The sequence below is a fragment of the Gobio gobio genome (assembly GCF_949357685.1).
Source record: "Gobio gobio genome assembly, chromosome: 3".
Classification (NCBI taxonomy): domain Eukaryota; kingdom Metazoa; phylum Chordata; class Actinopteri; order Cypriniformes; family Gobionidae; genus Gobio; species Gobio gobio.
The window spans coordinates 38,286,649-38,307,670 of record NC_137099.1 but is presented as its reverse complement, the minus strand read 5'-3'; the positions used below and the strand labels follow the sequence as shown (position 1 = coordinate 38,307,670).

At 35.8% G+C, this 21,022-nt stretch overlaps 1 protein-coding gene across 2 annotated transcripts in view; it reads left to right on the top strand.

The window, feature by feature from the left end:
* Positions 1-21,022, top strand: part of pibf1 (progesterone immunomodulatory binding factor 1) — a 46,569-nt gene that overhangs the window by 12,806 nt on the left and 12,741 nt on the right. For both annotated transcript variants that reach the window (XM_079813450.1, XM_079813451.1), the window contains 6 exons: positions 855-953; positions 5,569-5,734; positions 9,034-9,184; positions 10,629-10,719; positions 10,834-10,936; positions 19,473-19,603. In XM_079813450.1, coding sequence (XP_079669576.1) covers positions 855-953; positions 5,569-5,734; positions 9,034-9,184; positions 10,629-10,719; positions 10,834-10,936; positions 19,473-19,603 — 741 coding nt within the window. The remainder of the gene's footprint in view (positions 1-854; positions 954-5,568; positions 5,735-9,033; positions 9,185-10,628; positions 10,720-10,833; positions 10,937-19,472; positions 19,604-21,022) is intronic.

The following is a 21,022-nucleotide window of genomic DNA, read 5'->3' as shown; positions in this document are numbered from 1 at the left end:
AATTCACATTCTGTAAATTATACAGAAAAAAAGTGGCAGTGGAGACAATGTATTGTATTATATGTAATAATACAGGTAATGGAAGTTCATGATATTATATGGTTTCAAATGTCAAGGTTATAAAGCACACTGAAAGGGATAGTTCACCCAAAAATGAAAATTATCCCATAATTTACTCACCCTCAAGTCATCCTAGGTGTATATGACATTCTACTTTCAGATGAATACAATCAGTTATATTACAAAATGTCCTGGCTAATCCAAGCTTTATAATGGCTGTAAATGGCAGCCCAAAATTTGAAGCCCAAAAAAGTGCATCCATCCATTATAAAAGTAATCCACACGGCTTCTGGTGGTTAATTAAGGCCTTCTGAAGCCAATCGATGGGTTTGTGTAAGATAAAATATCCATATTTAAACCTTTATCAAATAAAATATATAGCTTCCGGCGGACCGCCTTCCATGTTCTATGAAGAAAGTGTAACGCCTCTCTCGGTTCAAACACCTACGCTACGTCCTAGATATGGATATGGATTTTTTTTTTACAAAAACCCATCAATTATCTTCAGAAGGCCTTTATTAATCCCCCAGAGCCGAGTGAATTACTTTTATAATGGATGGATGCACTTTTTTGGGCTTCAAATTTTGGGCTGCCATTATAAAGCTTGGAAGAGCCAGGACATTTTGTTATATAACTCTGATTGTATTAGTCTAAAATAAGAATGTCATATACACCTAGGATGGCTTGAGGGTGAGTAAAGCATGGGCTAATTTTCATTTTTGGGTCACTTAACTTTATCCTGTGCTACATATTGTACAGTTTTGTTTCAGGAAATGTGTTTGTTCATCTTTCAGAAACCTTCGTGAAACCCGAGATAATGCTGTCATTGAGAAAGACAGAGCATTGAACGCAGAAAGAGATTCCCAAGCCAAATATGATCAACTTTTAGACCAGTAAGTTTTTATGCACCTCTCACATATGTGTGACAGTCTGTAGATGTCATAATTTTCTGACTGACACTGATTGAGTGTTTTGAAAGACTATTGAGCAAATGCATGTGCAGGAATTCAAGTCAACTCCTAATTCAGTGGAAAGAAGCGTGATAGCTGAATGTTTGTGAATCATTTGTTAATCATTTGCTAAATGTGTCTGAATCATAGAATTTTCAGAAATGAGTGAAATCAGATGCAATAGACCCTTTTCATAGATTTTATCGTAAATATATCGTAAATCCTGCAAAGTTTTTTGTTTATCTATTTTTTAAATGTATGTACATTTATAACACTAATACTTTGTATTGTATTACTTTTGCATCAAATTACAAAAAAAAAAAGTTACCGCTGCTGTGAGGGTGTCTCCATACAGCGTCTATGGGAGTGATGGTGAAATGATCATCTTCTCTCTTTTCACTGCCGTTATCAATCTCGCTAAATATTTTCCCTCTTTTTGAAAGTTGTGAAATCACTATTGTGGAGTTTTTCTTTTGCTATTTGAGCAAATGGGCACCCAAAAAATATATTTAATGTATTCTCTCATTCACTGCTATAAAAATTAACCCAACTATGACGACTTCAGCTTCTAAGAAACCCAGAAATGTGAAAAGGGTCTATGATGTGGTAACTTTCTAGGAATCAGTGTGGCCATTTAGAAAACGTCATTCATAATTTGGCCTTGGCGTTGACAACTACTTACGCTGTACTAATGCTTGATATGTCCCAATATGATATCAAAGTAAACTACAGTGCAAAAGTTTGGGTTTAGTACAATTTTTTTTAAAGAAATACAGCAGGGTTTCATTCAATTCATCAGAAATGGCCGTAAAAACAAAGATTTCAATGTCTTACAAATGCTATTCTTTTGAACTTTCTATTAATTAAAGAATCTTGAAAAAATTTTCACAGTTTCCTCAAAAATATTAAGCAGCAAAACCATTTTCAACATTTATAAAAATGTTTATGGAGGATCAAAGCAGCATATTAGATTGATTTCTGAATGATTATGTGACACCGAAGACCTGAGTAATCATGCTGAAAATTCAGCTTTGCCATCAGAGGAACATTTTAAAATGCATTATAACTGAAAATAGTTATTTTAAAATGTAGTAATATTTTATAGTATTTCAGTTTTTTACTGTATTTTTGTATTCAGATATATATGCAGCCTTGGTGAGATTTCTTTCAATAATCTTACCGTGAACTGCAGTGTAATTGGATCATTATTTCCCTAAAAAAATTCTTAAATAATATTATCGGGTAACTTTAATAAAATTATTAGCTCAACCTTTACATTAATAAGTACACAATAGAGATGGGATGTGGCATTAACAATGTTCTAGCATTTGCATACACTTGTAAATCTGTGAAAAGGACACTTTTTTTCATGTTGTTTGTTTTTTCTTGGAGTCAAACATTTCAAGCCTGACTGGATTCCAGTTCCATATCTTTTAGTGAACTGATGACAGACATGACCATATATTGTCACTGTAAGTAAAAGTGGGTGTAGTCATGTTTGTCTGCTATGTGTGTATGATCTACCATAATAGGTACTTTTATGTATCTTTAAAAAGTTGCAGGGAGACATATTTAACTTATGTTACTGCCTCCAGAAAAAGAAAGTGTTCTTCTCTGCCTGTCAATGACAAGTAAACAATCAAAGCAAAGATTTTAAAATATGCTGATTGTTGTTCTCCTGCTTATGATAGATATAATTATTTTGGAGCCTGCGTTCTTGAAAAGGAATTTGCTGTACAGTGTATGTTCCCACGGTTGTAGAGCCAGTGTGACAGAGGTGATGAACATGCCTTTGTTAAGCTTTCCTTTGTGATGAAACACAGTTGAATCCATGTGTCTACACTGTGGTGATCAGGGCCTGCACTTGAAGGAAAGCAGTATCAGATTCTGGACACTGGGTTGTGGTAGATGACTGTGAAAATAGATCATCTAAAACAAGAACATGTGGCTAGTTAAGACATGACTAGAATTATAGTTAGACGAGTAGAAGAAAAATAAGCAGTGAGTCGCCACAGCTCAGCGAACCTCTCTGACAGGCTAATTTAACATGTGAGCTTTGGTTTTAACAGCATTGGTAAATATCATGAGTGAGAAAACATGCTAAACTGGCTAGAAAAGACGGGTATTTCCATTTTGGTATGCTCTGCTGGTGCATGTCTGCAGCCAAAACATAGAAAGTTGATGCACAGGCTTGAAAAGTTGCATACTTGAAATGTAGAGCTAGTGTAGGCATAGCATACACTAATGTAAAAAGTTTTGGGTCGGTAAGATTTAAAACATGTTTTTGAAAGAAGTATTTTATGCTCGCCAGGGCTCCATTTATTTTATCATAAGTAAAAACAGTAATATTGTGAAATAATATTATTACAATTTAAAAGGACTTCTTTCTATTTTAATATATTTTAAAATGTATTTTATTCCTCTGATGACAAAGCTGAATTTTCAGCATCATTACTCCAGTCTTCAGTGTCATATGATCCTTCAGAAATCATTTTAATATGCTGATTTGGTTCACAAGAAACATTTTCGTATTGTTATTACAGTTGAAAATGGTTGTGCTGCTTGATATTTTTGTGGAAACCATTTTGTTTTTTTTTGTTTTTCAGGATTATTTGATCAATAGAAAGTTCAAAAGAACGGCATTTATTCTGGTTATTTTTTTTTTCAAATGTAAAAGTCATGTAAAAGTACATGTATTACTTTTGATAAATGGATTTATAAATTGCTATTGATACATTTCTGTATAAATGCAATCATTTCTTTCATACCAAAAAAATCTGACTGACCCCAAAAAATTCAATTCGATTCAATTCAATACTAAAGAGAAATTTGCATTAAACAAATGAAAATTCACAAAAATATTTGAAAATGGGCATGGTGGGCACAGTTTTGTCAAAATGACAACATATCTTGCGATTATTTAACAGATTATTTCTCTTTCTTTTTTGCCTATTTTAATGTTGTTGTCTCTACATTTTAATATGCATCCATTTGGCTGATAGGGGTGTCTTGAAGTGCAGGTTGATGCCCCTCCCCTTTCTCCTGAGTGGTCAGCCCTTATTTGCCTATGTGAGAAGCTTACGGTGTCACTGATCTCCTGGCACATGCCTTGCATACCAGCAGATACTCTGCAGACAGTTGTTGGACATACCCCACGTTTTTCAGCCCCATGGAACGGATTGCTTGCATTCACAGAGAAGCTCGATTGAGGGCAAAAATGACAGATGCTTCTTTCCCCTGCTTTTGAGAGGTCAACTCTACAGTCCGTGAAATTGTTGTCCAGTGACTCTATTTTGGGCTGACAAATTAAAGTGGGGGAAGGGAGAATAGAAATGAGTGTTGCATTGGATTGTGTCATGTTGAGGAAAAAGAATGAAGCAGAATTCAATTTGTGTCAAATGTGCTTGAGGTATGACTCCAAGATCTCATGCCTATATAGTAAAGTAAATAAATGTATGAATTACATATGAATTACAACCACTCCTTTCAACATAGTGTTCTGACAGCCTCCTCACCCTTCCTTTTTTTCCCTGAATTTATGTAAACAAACAATTTTAATATACTTTAAGCCAATAAATAGCTGAACAATATCCAGCCTTACTCCATAATGTATGATAGGAGTGGTCCAATTACACACAATTTGTCACAATTATTTCTATAGGTGTTGGTCACCACGATGATGACATTTCTTTTGTGTTCTTTACAAAACTGCCTGCATTAGACTGCATGTTAGTGGTAACGCACAATGCACAAACAAAAGAAAAATCTTGACCTGCCAGTTTGGCCCCTCCATAGGTGTGGTTATGGTTTCAACCAAAACCCCCTGGAGCTCTCTGACATTCTGGAAAAATGATTTAATCCTTCAGAGACCTGGCTGTAAATGTTGAAGGACGCAAACAGATACTTAATCTGTTTGGACATGTCGAGATTTGGCATTTCTTTTTTGATTTTTGGGTGACTTTCTGCCTTAGGAAATACACGTAGCACGTCAGAGGCAATGGCATCCAAGCTTAGCTTAGCCTACGGTGAGCTACAGCAAAGAATGTACATATTTCAAGTTTTGTCTCCCATTTTGTTTAAATCACAATTTGAGTGACAGTAAATACTATTTCAAATAAATGCATTTTTTTAAACTTTCTATTCATCAAAGAATCCTGTAGGAAAAGGTACTGCATTTTCCACATAAATGTAGTTTTGCTTTTAACACTGATAATAAAAATAAATGTTTCTTGAGCAGCAAATCAGTATATTAGAACAAGTTCTGAAGGATCATGTGACACTGAAGACTGGGGTTATGATGCTGAAAATTCAGCTTTGCCATCACCGGAATAAATTACACAATAATAGTTCACAACATTACTGTTTTTACAGCATTTTTTTTATCAAGCATAGGAAACAGGACTGAACATTTTTAATTATATGTGTCATTTTGATTTCAAAATAACTTTGCATTGGATAATTTTGCAGAATCATTGCTCTATCGGTTTTCAGTGATGGACAGTGTGTAGAATGAGTGAATGCAGATGCACTTATATCCTCTGTTTGTGCTTGTGTCCAGGTTCAGGCAGCTGCAGCTGGGTTCAGACAGCAGGATGGCAGAACTGCTTAACCAGGTGAAGCTGAAAAAGTTTGAGTTGGACCGTTCCCAGATGGTCCAGGAGGAGACAGCCAGGAACCTCAGCCTTTGTCAAATTGAGTGTGAGAAACACCAAAAAAAAATGGAGGCAAGGCTCTATAAAATAATGTTTCATTTTGGTTAAATCTATATGGCAAAGATGCCATGCACGTGCAACCTGAACAAAGTGATTCCTTTTAACCTCACTGCAAGTTGAAACCTGTTAATTGCTTAATAGTTCAAGCTGGTAATTCCTTAAAGGAATATTGTGTCATCATTTACAGCACCTTTGTCATTTGTAACCAGCATGACTTTCATTTTTCCAAGGAACGAGAAAAGATCAGTTACTGATCACTCTTTACTGTATTGTGAAGTAAATGGGATCTGAGGTGCCTGTCAAGCTCATAAATTCAACTATTTATCAGTACAAGTCAATATTGGATATTTAATTGTCAAGATCATTTTTAACGTACATTTTTTTGTTAATTTAATAAAGATGTTTGTCATCTTATTCATAGTTGTTCTTTACATAAAAAAAAAAAAGATTAATATTTTAATAACCCTTTTAAAAATAATCTTTGGTAATGAATATCCATATTTTATACTCTACATTTTATAATGAAAATATAAGGGATATTAATTAAATAATAAAGATATTAATAATTATTATTAGTATTATTATTTTTATTTTATTTTGCCTTTATTCTGATAATGCAGTTATCAGTTATGTTACAGAGAGAAGACAGGAAGCGGAGTGGGAGAGAGAGGGGGGTGGGATCAGGAATGGACTCGAGTCGGGACTCGAACTTGGGTCACCCGTAGCGCAACCACAATACACGTCGGAACGCTGAGGAACTGACTGGCATTTACATTAAGCCATTAAAGTGATAGTTCACCCATAAATTTAAATAATTTCATTAATTACTCACCCTCATGTCTTTCCAAATCCGTAAGGCTTTCGTTCATCTTGAGAACACAAATGAAGATCTTTTTTATGAAATCTTTTCTGTCCCTCCATTGACAGCTATGCAACAAACTTTGACGCTTCAAAAATATGGGATGATTTTAGACTCAAAATGATTAATAAATGCACACACAATTATTCATTAACTTGATAAATGTTGCAGATATGTTTTACTATCCACAGACAAATGCCTTTTAACTTGTGTGTGCAAAATCCAGATTGATGTGAATGTGCAGCGATTCGTTCAAATGGAGACATAGTTGTGAATACAAAACTTCGATTTTGTATTAATGTAAGTCAGAATTTGTGCGTGCAACGAGTAAGATGTGCATTTGTGGATCCGGTGATGCGCATGTATTCATTGACTCATTTGTGAATCGATCCTATTTGATTCATTTGGATTTTGAGACTTTCATTTCGCCGGTTTGGCCTTGCACGATCCACACACACAGCTGTCTAAGAAAACCTGCTGCCACTAGGTGGCAGTATTCTGACAAAACAGATAACGGCACCGTAAGCGTTTTTCTGCCTACAAGACGCTTTGTGTCCTCGTTATAAAGATGGGGAAAACAACAGTAGGCTAACGTTAAAAAGGAGGCTACAAAGGCTACTTTGTATAGGCAAGCCGATTAAATCAGGTTCTAAACACAACATTGTTCGTCACAAAAAAATTTTCCCATAGAAAACCATTATAAAATGCTTAATATGCAATATAGCGCATGTTCAATAAAGTGTATATAGCCTACTTTTAATATCACCATTTTACTGCAGGAAGCCACATTAAGCGTTTTCTTTTATAATAGACTTTATGGGAGAAAACGCTTACTATTTACATGATGAGCCCAGGATGCATTAAGACAGCGATAATTACAAGTATAAAAATATGAACCCAAAATGCTCAAAGTTTCACATTGTTTCCTCTGGAATATTTTAAAAAGCTTAATGTGAAAAATGCATTAAGAAGACTGTGCAAGAACTCTTATTAATAAAGCATGTGCAAAAAAAAACAAAAAACAAGCAGATAAGCCTAGAATATGAATGCAACGCGTTTATAATAAAACGTTTAAAGCATTTTCCTGCATGCTTAACGTGGCTTAATTACAGACAGGGATATTAAAAGAACAAATTCTGTACATACTGTACCTCAGTAATAAAGAATAGGAGAGTAGCTATGAGCTCACAAACGAGTCAATGAATGCATGCGTGTCACCGGATCCACAAATGCACATCTTACTCGTTGCACGTACAAATTCTGACTTACATTAATACAAAATCAAAGTTTTGTATTCACAACTATGTCTCTATTTGTACAAATCGCTGCAGATGCACGTCAATCTGGATTTTGCACACACAAGTTAAAAGGCATTTGTTTGTGGATAGTAAAACATATCTGCGACATTTATCAAGTTCATGGATAATTGTGTGTGCATTTATTAATCATTTTGAGGCTTAAATCATCGCATACAAAAAGTTCATAAAGAAATTGTAAATCTAATCCATATGAATTGAGCGGTTTAGACCAAAATTGTCTGATGGGACTCAATCACTTCATATGATGAATAGATTGAATTTAGGCTTCTATTCACATATCGACATTAATCAGCGAACATAAACAGAAACTCAACCGTACCAGCTTGATGCACATGAACAAACCTCTTGCGGAAGCTCAATGTGCTGTGTAACACACGAGAATGAACCTCATTTGTTCTTGGATGTAAACAAACATGCTTAAGCTTCCGTTGGTTTACCACAACTGATGTGTGAGTTGATGAATGTTTATGTGAATAAAAGCCTAAATTAAATATTGTTCATCATATAAAGCGATCAAGTCTCTTAAGACAATTTTGGACTAAACCGCTCAATTCATATGGATTAGCTTTACGATCTCTTTATGAATTTTTTGTAGTGTCAAAGTGTCAAAAATCTCTCAGATTTCATCAAAATTTCATTTGTGTTCTAAAGAGAATGGAAGTCTCAAGGGTTTGGAATGACATGAGGGTGAGTAAAATAAGGCAGAATTTTCATTTTTGGGAGAGCTAACCATTTAACAAGACATATGGACTACTTTAGTGGTGATTCTTTGTCATTTTGATGCTCAGCATCGTGGATCCCAATTCAAAGGCCAGTCCGTTCTTCACGATTTCTCCTTCTGTGTTCCACGGAGAGAAGAACATTTTTAGAATGACATAAGGGTATATGATAGTAGTTTTAGTAATTGTTCCAATGTCATATATTGAATATATTATTCTTGTAATGAGCTCCACACTGACTCTCAACACATTCAGACACCAGACATGGGTTGAACCCCATACCAGCCTCATAAAATAAAGATTGTACATATTTGTCAGCATCATAAAGGTTATTTGAACATGATATGACACCACCCTTGTTACTCAAGTTCTGTCGTTATATATCTTTGTACTTCTCTTGATCTGTTTATGCAGGTTCTAACAAAAGAGTTTTACGGGCTTCAGACATCATCAGACAAACGCATCACAGAACTGCAAGCCCAGAATTCTGAACGGCAAGCACGACTGGAGACATACGAGTGGTTGGAAAAGGAGCTGGACGATGTTACCATGCAGGCTGCAGAGAGTAAGAAAGGAGACTGGTTCAGTCATTGCAATCGAAGACCAAAGATAAGATAAGACCAGAACATCAGCAAGGTTGCACACTAAAATTAAATGGTCTGTAAGGCCAAATTTTCCTTGAATTTTGACATGAGGGCCTTATTTCTGCATATGATTCTGTAGATTTAAAGACGCCAAAGCTGTGGTAAAATGTTTGTTTTATGACTACTTGAGAAACAATTCTGCTGCAAAAAACTAATGTAAGCAATGTAGTAATAGCTTTAAAAATGTAAAACAGGCAGCATGTTTGTTTTTCCACTGGTTTTGCATGTTCAAAATGCCATACTACATTAGACCTGTTGATGGTTTGAAAAAATGTCCTTAGGGCCTTGTCCTTAAACAACCCTCTTCTAAACGTCAGTGAATATGCTGACACTGAACTGAGGTGATGCGAAAGGCTGGCCTAGTCAGGTTTTAAAATCCCTCAGGTTAACAACAGGTTTTTAACGTCATCAAAACTGCATAAATCAAACTTTAAAAAGAAAGCCTAGTGCAAAGAATGTCAAATGAAAAAAGTTTTTCCATTACTACTTCTACAAATTTTGTCCAAAATCTGATCTGATGATCTTTGGACCGAGCCACACAGAAACGACTAAACTATTTTTTGTTATTCACTACCGTTCCCAAGAAATACCCCTCAGAATTTAACGTGCCCGTGTTTGTTGTTTTATGTTAGTTAGCTTTGTATGCTAATCGGTTAACATGTTAACCAATTGCCATTCTTTCTAATGTGGCTCTACAACAATCAGGTTAACCATAAGCTACATTAGCAGTTAAGTTAGCTTGGCATGCTAATAATTTAAAATTCTAAGTAATGTTTTTGTGTACTCATTCTTGCCTTGGAAACTCTCCTCAGCAGCCTGTTCAGCAACCTGTTGAACGTGTGTCAACTAGTGGCGTGCGTTATAAGCAACAAGCACCGAACCTTTCAAGTCGTGGGTTTGACTCCTGCGTGGCACATGCCCAGACCGCATGGTGCAAAAGTCGATTCTCTTCCAGACATTGTGTCTTTCTGAGAATTATCTAACATGTGAAGCATTTATATACGAAATCTTCACTTTAAGTTAATTCTTAACTGAACTGAATTAGCAACAAGCATGTGATCTAAAGATTGTGGGTTTGATTCCAGCCTGGATTAGAAATGTGTGTTTTGTTCATTCTGTGTGCATTCTCATCTGAATCGCTGAATTCTTTCTGAATTCTGAAATTCTGAATCGCTCGCCTTTATCTCTTTAAACACTACTTTACCGTTTTTCATGTCTACATAAACTCTCCTACACAGTATCTATTATAAGAAAATAGAAAACTGTTTATAGTCCTATTAGTGCTCTCCCTTCTGGCCATGATGCTAGTTGGGTGGTCTAGACATGCTTGCTCTTAAACATACTTTCCCCCTCCTTTTTTTGTAGTTGAAAATGAAGATGAGGCAGAGAGGGTGCTGTTTTCATATGGTTATGGTGCAAACATTCCAACAACTGCCAAGAGAAGACTGAAGCAAAGGTGAAGTCTGAGGAGGTCACTCGTCTTTGAAAACCAGAAGCTCATCTCTGTGTTTACTGACTGTTTTTATGTCTGCGTGACTCTAATCATAGGTTTCTGAATGTGTGTGTATAGTGTTCACTTGGCACGCAGGGTTCTGCAGCTGGAGAAACAGAATACGCTGCTTAGAAGAGACCTGGAAAGACAGACGGCGCACAGCAGCCAGATCTCTGAAAAGGTGCTGCATTTCACTCTTTTGACAAGAACGCATAGACACACATGTACACATACAGTACTTTGGTGGGTGGGAGTAAAAAAGTTGGCATTAAAAAACATTTTTGTGTATATATGTAAGGGATAATCCATGGTTAGCTGTGCATTAAACGATTTTAATGCACAACGTGGAGGCAAAGAACCCAAATCGTTCATGCACAGCTAGCCATGGATTTTCCCACTTATACCATGGTCATTTGCCAGCAGAAAGCTGTTACTGGTGTTTGCAGCGCAATATTTGACCGAAAGGTTTAGCATTCTGCCCACTTTGATTCAGACACACAGAGATAAATTGGTGCGTAGTATTACATTTATATGAATGAATTAATTATATCATTTAAATTGAATGTTGTAAACTGAATTAATCAGCGGGAGAGATAGATGCGCGTGTGAATTACCTGTGTATGTTCAACGTCTTTCTTTCAGCTCTCTATTAACAAAAGCTGTGTTTATTTACTTCAAAACCAGCGATGTTACCCCCTTGTTGCCGATCTTTGAGTGACGTATGCGTGTGTTTGCTTCGTGCATTAATATAGAACGGTGATTAAACTGACTTTGAAATACCAGTGCGTTAAACAGTTTTATTGCACACCTTCCAGCTAATCAGAGTGGTCTGTCAATGTTAATGCATGCTAATTCAAAATCCTTAAGGCATTAAAATAATTTAATGCAAATAACGCAAATAAATTACTGTCCAGGCTGATTACATCGTCAGAGATATCAGAGAGAATAAAGACTCGCGTTGCGTTTTCAGTGAATTATTAAAGGGTTAGTTCACCCAAAATGAAAATTCTGTCATTAATGACTTACCCTCATGTCGTTCGACACCCGTAAGACCTCTGTTCATCTTTGGAACACAAATGAAGATATTTTAGTTGAAATCCGATGGCTCAGAAAGGCCTCCATTGGCACAATTCACTGTACACTCTCAAGACCCATAAAAGGTACTAAAGACGTCGTACAAAGTCCATCTCACTACAGTGCAGGTTCTACAATAACTTTATGAAGCGACGAGAATAGTTTTTGTCCGCAAAAAAAACCTAAATAACGATTTATATAGTGATGACGATTTCAAAACACAGCATCATGAAGCTTCGAAGCGTTATGAATCAGCGAGTCGAATCATGATTCAGATCGTGTGTCAAACCGCCAAACTGCTGAAATCACGTGACTTTGACGATCCAAACCGCTGAATCGACTCACTGATTCATAACGCTTCGAAGCTTCATGATGCTGTGTTTTGAAATCGGTCATCACTATATAAGATATTATTTAGGGTTTTTTTTGCGGACAAAAACTACTCTCGTCAGTTATTGTAGAACCACTGTAGTGAGATGGACTTTGTAACGACGTCTTTAGTCCTTTTATGGGTTTTACGACATCAGGGTAAGTAATTAATGACAGAGTTTTAATTTTTGGGTGAACTAACCCTTTAACTCGTGCATGCTTTGCTTTAAAACACAAACTCTGTCATATTCTGTAATTGTTTCTGAAGAGCACAAGCCATCACCCATCGAGCTGTGTGAAATACAGACTGAACGGAACACCGTTTTATAGCCAGATAATACACAAACTAAGTTTTCAGCTGGATAAAGCAAACCAGCTTCTCTCTAGTTAAGTTTTAATGGATCAGGATTGTGGAAGGTAAACCGGTCAATTTAGCTCAAAAGGAATTCGTTAATTTTATAGGGAATTTTGAAAGAGTCAATTATTTTACGGCTGAACAAATGAATTGTCTAGCTCTCAATTGATCAACTGATTAGTGGATATTAATATCCAAACTATAGTAAAAACACTGTTTATTAGCAGGGTAACAAGATCAATACTTTAAGACGTTCAATTTGTAAGCACATAACACAAGACACTCCTCTTTAAAACAAACAAGACTTTATTGATTTATTCTAACACATAAAACTAATACAACTAAGACGGACACAAACATTCACACGAGTTGCAAAAAGAAAGAAAGAGTGAAATTATGAAATTCTAAGTGCTAGCAATATGTACCTATGCACTTTATAAGACCTGACCTGAACCAACCATCAATCATTAATTTAACCCTTCTATCATTTTCTAGATGGGGTTATTACATTTTATATCAATGCACCAGTTTAGCTAGGAAAACAATACTATGAAAGTCAATGGCTACCGTCAACTGTCTGCTCGCCCCTGGCGTCTTTTTAGAGCTTTTCTAAAGACCTCTAGATGAGTTTGTTTCCATTTGCGCTCTAGGTTACGAGTTTCTCTCTTGAGAGTAATACTGTTTTACCAACAGTGCAGTACCTTTCTCTCTAATGTTCTTTAATCTGATGGGTGCAACAGTTTCTAATGTACAAGAGAAGATGGTGCCCATATTGCTAGTCAGCTGAGACGGATTAGGCAGGTTATTTGTAAATCTATATTTAGTGGTTGGGATGATTGTTTTACCTGGTCAATAACGCGGAGTGATAAGGCAAATATTAGCAGTATGCACGTTACAAGGCAGTGATCAGTGACATCATCACTTTGTGGTAGAATATTTATATCTGTAAGATCAGTTCCATGTGATATGATTAAAGCTTTTAGTATATGATTAAAACATATAACATATGCTTCAAGTGACATTTTGCTTGAGGAGTTTAGTTAGTCTGTTAAAGTGTCAACTGTCAACTCCAAATGTATTATTTGTATTATCTATGTGAATGTTACAATCTCAGACAATTTGAGATTGTTGAGGTCTGAGATAAAATCCACAAAAAAACTCAACATAGGGCCCTGGGGGTCTATACATGGTTGCCAGAGCAAGAGGTAGCAGATATTTTTTATTTTATTTTAGATAATATTTTTACTGATATCTGAAAGTATAACATTGAGCACAAGCACTTCAAATGAATTAAACCTGTGTCCTGTTCACTGAGTAACATTAAGAATATATCTATAGATTGTTGCAACACCACTGCCATGACCAATCAGACCAATCTGGTGGAAGAGTCATGTACACAGATATAGTCATGTAGTTTAAGCCAGGTTTCAGTAAGGCAGATTACATTAAAACTATTATCTGTGATCAATTCATTTACAATATCTGCTTTAGGTGTGAGCGATATAATGTTCAGGAGCTCAAGCTTTATCAATTGTTTTTGCTCACTTGTTTTGTGTTTTTCTAGTTTAAACATAATCAGATTTTTTTCTAAATCCTGCAGTAAATCTAGTATTTGACCTCATTATTCAGGGACCAGACACAGTCTGTTCTACATGCTACAATGGACTACATGCTCACTTCTATCAATTAAGTCAGTTGAACAACAAAGACTGTGATTTGAGGTTTGACTTACCCTGAGAACACATTATATTCGATATTAAGATAGAAAAATCAAAAGCTTGATCTGTAAAACCACAGTATAACCTTGCTTTTTTTCATGTTGGTATAAATAATTGTTTGCTCTTGTCCGAGAGGTCACTAAGTGTGTTTCAATATTGTGTTCAGTGAGGGCAAACCTAATCCAGCAGCAGAGTCACTCATGTACATTTTGGATTTCATCCATTAATAAGTGCATTCACCTAGATCATGCTGTTCAAAACCCATGTAACACAAAAAAAGAAATCTTAAATGTAGCAAGATTTGTAGTTCATGGAAGGAGGCGGGAACCTGCAAACGTTTAACATAAAACTTTCATCCAAAAATAAACACACAACAATACGAAAATACAGCGACAGCCCCTCACAGACGACTGGTGCTTAAACAAACACAAAACAACAACATTAAGTCCCAGGCCTGGTCCTCTCTCATCCTGCATTGTTCTCGCTTCACCTTTTATCCCTCTGGTGCTCCTCCGTGAGACTCGAGGCCGGTGCAGCACGCAGGTGACGCTCACTAGCAATCGCGCCATTTGGCGGCTCTTGGCCCCGTCCTGCTTGCCACATTAAAAAATTGTCATTTGCATCAGTACAGGAATTCTTGAATGAATGGGAACTGATGCTAAAGTATGCAAAAGCACAATAAAAGTATCAGAAAAAGTGGTACATTCGCCTAGATTTCTGCGGTGTGTTCATGAGAGAAGTAGTCTGTAGAAGAAGTAGAGAGAGAAGTCTGATTGGTGAAATATGTGTTTATTTTGCGTTGAATATTTTCAGTCATTGTTCATTTAGTTCATGGATATGACTAATCTGATTACTCAATGATCCATTCGCAATGGTTAATAGCTCACTGGCTCAATCTCTTATTGGTGACATGATCCTATATTTATCACACTAAAATATTGTTTTATGCTCTTTTTGCAACTTTTTTTTTTTAAAGCTTTAAAAGCCTCATTCCCCATTCATTGGAATTTAATTGAAAATTGCATAATTTTGTGTTCCATGGAAGAATGCATTTAGAACAACATGAGAGTGAGTAAATGGTAACAGAATTTACATTTCTGGTACTGTGGTACACAAAGTTCTTGTCCTAACTGCCTTTCAGATTTCAGTTTCACTTAAGATCTGTTCTATTTGCATTTGTCTTTATGGTAAGCTCAGGGTCAGAACTCAAACAAAACCACAATCAACAGTCTCTGCTTAAAATGGCGAGAGAAAAACCTCCCTATAGTTTGAAAAACATTTTGAAATATTGAACTGTTATTGAACAGTTTTTTTTTTAACCAGCATTTACATTTAACTTGGCACAATGTCTGTTTTCTGTTTTTAAGTTCTCTTTTTAAATCATTGTATTATGTTTGCTTTTACAGATATTCAGTAACTTCAGCAGCATTTTTGCTAGTTCACGAGGTCAGTAATGTGGTCTCAAAAATAGCAGAAAGTACTACAGACTGTAACAGAAACATTCAAGGATCAGCTTTCATCTAAAATAGTGCTTTGGAAAGTCCAACTTCATGCTTTACATGCATTGATCATCTACTCGGCTGTGGTAAAGATTAGAGTTGTTGCCAATTTGTAAGAGAAAATGTTTTTGTCAAATGTTTTTAGTTTTGACTATTACATTGTAGATGCTATCACCTATTTTTGGCCTCCTGCCTTAAAATCAAAGTGCAATAATATGGATTGGAATATTGGTATTTTTTATCAAAATAGCCAAACTAATGCTTCAGTGGTTTATATTGTAAACCAATAAACAAAGGGGGAATCTGTATTTTAATAGGCGCTGTAAATAAATATGATAATATGATGACTTTAGATAGAATACATAGCCTGTGATACTGCTTAGTGAACAGTCATCAATGTATATTACATGTGATAATGTGCATTGTATTCACTGGAACATAAGTTAACAACAGACTTACTGTGATAGCATTTTTTTTTTTTTTTTGGCTATCCCCAACCCACAGATTAGATTGTATAGTCAACAAGTATTCTCTCTGCTAATTGTTGTTCAGTCCAAGGCTGCAATAAAAAAAAAAATGCAATCAATATGACCCTACTTGCACTGAATTACACAGTTTACAATGGAAAACGTTAGGGAGATCTTTTTTACTACACATTTTAAATGTATAACACTTTAGCCTGTTTACATTTATACAACTATAACATAAAAATGAATCAAATCACAAAAACGTAAAAATACACACTAAAAAGGGGGGATAGAGAATTATGTAGGTTAGAATAGCTACTGTATTGTAATATATCGTAAATGATGTTTTATTAACAAGGTTCGGGAGAAGCACGTTCTGATAATTGACACGAGTGGAGAGCACTCAGCTAATCAACAATAAGAGGTGTGTATATATATATATATATATATACGCAGCAGTCTTACCTCCGTTCATTGACAGTTTATCAGCATCCCTCCACCGCCCCTTCTTCACACTTTTAATTCTTAACCATTTACATACACGAACATTACATTGCGTACTCTGGGTTTGGGCCAAATTCCGAGCTGGACAGCACGCCAAATACGCATTTAAATCTACTCTCCATAAATTATATGTAAGTGCGAACTCGTGAAAGTAAATATGGTATTTATTTAGAGGGAGAGATGGTAATTGATCTGGTCCTGATGTTCTTGATGTAGTCCAAAATAAGACGTATTTTGTAGATCTTTTCAGGATGTTATGTAGCTGTTAATTTATAAAATGCACATTCCAATTAGAAGGATGTGACTCATTTCCACGGAACTAGACTCGCATACGGCTGTTACCGAAAGCCAGTGATTATGGTTTATAAAGTTATAAATATGGATATTTTTCTTACAAAATGCTTCACTTCACTTCACTTTAGAAGGCCTTTATTTAACCCCCTGGACCCGTATGGATTACTTTTATGATGGATGGATGGATGTGCTTTTTTTGGGCGTAAAAATCTCAGTTACTATTCACTCTCATTATAAAGCTTGGAAGAGCCAGGATATTTTTTAATATAACTCAAATTGTGTTGAAAGAAGAATGTCATATACACCTAGGGTGGCTTGAAAGTGAGTAAATCATGGGCTAATTTTCATTTTTGGGTGAATTAACCCTTTAGCTGGCAGTTCATATCCACTGGGTTTTGGGTTGACCTTCTGAATGTCTTGTTAGTTGTACAATGGCATTTAAAAACCTTATTACATGAATTATAATTTTGTTTATGCTGCTCAAATAGTGAACCCCCATCCTTATTGCAATGTTCAAAACGATTCTTTGATCAGCCCATATTTTGAAATTCCTATTCTAAATAAAGCATGGATAATCTGTTTTCCCATAACAGTGTTGTGGAGGAAAGAAACTCCTGAACAAACATCATCTGAAGTCTGCTCCACATCTGAATAATCAAGAAAATCAAACAATCTTTTTCCCTAGTGTTTCAATATTTTGATGCGAGAGTGACACTTTTATATACTTTGATTCAAAGGTTTGGGTCTTTTTGTTGTTGTTGATGTTGTATTTTATTTAGCAAGGAAACCTAAAATTGATCAAAAATATTTTACAAAAGGTTTCTTTTAAACTTTCTATTCATCAAAAAATGTTCCTTCAGCACCAAATCAATACTGGAGTAATGATGCTGAAAATTCAGCTTTCCTGTTACGAGAATAAATTACATTTTAAACTACATTGAAAAACTTATTAGAAAAGTTATTTTAAATTGTATCCAGAGAAAGACCTATATAAATTCATATAAAACAATATGTATACAGTAAATCCTGTAAATGAGAGACACAGTCGTCTGGATTAGTTTGGATCATCTTTTAATAAAGAGCCATCACAAGTCTACACTTGTTGCTTTCTGCCCTTTTACACCACATTTTAACTCTGGTACATGCTGTTCTTGGCCCAAAGTACAATGGTTCATACATAAATTAATAGATGTACTTTTTTTAAAAGGGGTAATAATACATTGTCACCAAGGTAATTATCATTGTCTTATTAGGAGGGTGCTGAGATAAAAAGTGCAGTACGGTGATCAGTTGATCTGGCACACCAGGCTAATAGGGAATGGCCAGAGGGAGGAAAACTTAATTGCATCTTTCATAACCATCTACAAAAAAAATCACTTTATATATATAAAACTTTCTGCTCAGACATAACATCAGACAGCTTTTCCTTTCATTGACGTTTAAAGCTGTCATAACAAGATGATAGCAGACCGTAACTGTCATGCTTGGTGTTCTCACAAAGCACCTGAAACATAAATGTGTTGATGTGCTGTATTTGGCCCGTATGGTTATGCCGTGTTTACATGCATCAGGTTCCTCAGTCGCGTGTTTCATACCTTGTAGGAAAGTGATCGCCCTTTTCCTTTGCCCTATCACACGCACACTCCTCCGGCTTATCCTCAGCCAATTGGAAGAGCCGCTGAGCTGTGTTAATGAGTTTACCGTGAACCTGGCCTCCGCTTTACTGTGTCATGATTGGCACTTGTATGTCTTTGTAATTCACTGAGGATGAAAACAACCTAGTTTTCTTTACAAAATTCCTTTAGATTGCTCGCTTAGTCACCCACACAGCGGCACAGATTGCAAGCAGACTTTAAGAACCCCACCCTGAGATAGCAAGATCTTACCTGTGAACTGGTCCACAAGTCATCTTCAGTGTCATGCTCGATATCTATCTTATCATTCCTCACAGTCACTGACTGATGGCTTGACATAATAATGTAATGTAAAAAAAACAAAACAAAAGAAAATAGGAATTTTGCTATATCCAATTTGCACAATTACTACAAGGTTATATATGTGTGTGTGTGTGTGTGTGTGTGTGTGTGTGTGTGTGTGTGTGTGTGTGTGTGTGTGTGTGTGTGTGTGTGTGTGTGTTACTTTCTTTTTAAAATCATACTAACTATTGAACTCTATGTATGCGTGTGTACATATTTTATATATTAAAAGTAAATTAAAATTAAAATCAGTCATTCTAAATGCTACATGTAAATTCAGACATTAACAAAGGATATTCATGTTGAGATTAAAATATTTATAATTAAATTAAATGTCTAGTATTGGCCTACAATATATATGGAATATCAGCCGATAACCAGTGAGCTACTAATATGTCATACATCCCTATAAGAAATTATGTGAAATATTATATAATATATATCTTTTTACTTTCTTTCAGTTGGAGGCAGCCAACCAGCTTCTTCAGCAGGCCCAGCAGCCACACAGCTACCTGATTGAGACCGTACGGCAGAGAGACACTCAGATCCACACACTGAAAGACCGTCTCACACGATTAGAAGAGGAAGTGAGGTAAAGGGGAAGTAAATAAACATCACAGATTCACAGATGCATCCTTTTTTTTTATATAACAGCACCGTTTGAAATCTTTACAGAGCTTTTATTTTGAAAGAATACAGGTGGAGTCTTGGTAGAAGCATTTGTTTTGTAACAATAGTCACAACGGTTTTTGACTGTTAATGTGTTCCATAGTATGCATTTGTATTGACTGAGGAAAGATGGGCAATATTTGAAATATCTTGAATGCATTACATTGAGGAGCAAAGGTAATGCACCTGCCAATAAATGGCAGGAGCCATGCCACCTGGCAGCTTCTAAGTAGGAGTGCATGTGTGTGCATTCATGGGTGGCTGGATGCGTTTTTTTAAAGTTTTTCTTGGCAGTGTCACATATCAATGACAGGTTAATTCTCTACCTCTATATGCAAAGCAGGTTTTCTCCTGTATAAGTGTCTTTAGCAGTACTTCTGAGGTTAATGGGAAAAATATGCAAATTGATCTCCTAAATTTCAGCATATCAGCTTTAATTAGAAGGCAACTATGGCCAGGGGGACTGTTCTTGCATAGGCATGTGTTGGCATCAAATTTTCACGTATTATTACTAGGGATGCGCCGATCAGGATTTTTGCTGCCGATACCGAGTACGGATTTCTTGTCATGGTGATCAGCCGATACTGATACCAATCCTGATTCCAATGCTTCACTGATTTGTAAGCTCTCTGATAACTGTTAACCTTTTTTCAGATAAAAAAAAAAAAAAACTATAGATGTTGCCTTTATTATATTTTTGTTACATTTTTATGGTAATTGTGTAATGTAATGTAATGTAACTATTGTTTTAACAGGGTACTAAATAATCACAAAAATGATTCATTATACAGTGCCTTTTAATATGCCTTTAAAATGGAGTTTCTGCATAACACTGTGCATATCAGGATACTTAAAGGCCCACTGAAATCAAAATAAAGTTTTTTAGCTTTTAGTATGATTATCTTAGCCTTAAAGTTATGAATAAGCTGGTGTGTTCCAAAACAATGACAAAATTTGCATTTAGGAGATATAAGCATTCAAAACGAATCACAGATTTTGATGACATCATCACAGACTTCACCTTCTCATCAAATCTTCTGTCCAATCAAATGCGCTCTAGAATCTGAAGTCCCGTCCCCTGCATTATAAATAGACCCTGAACTGCATCTGAAAACGGTCAGTTGTTCACACATTTACTATTTTCTACATGGTGAATGGCACATAGCACACTATATATGCGATAGGAAATGATTCAGACAGTGTAAATATGTTTTCACTTGAGGGGAATGAAGTCTGGGTTCACGATAGTTTCACGCCCACCGTACTCTAGACCAGAACCGTTGACTTGAGACACGAGAGCGCAGCGCAAGTCGGTGCAAACAACAAAACATATCGGACCCAT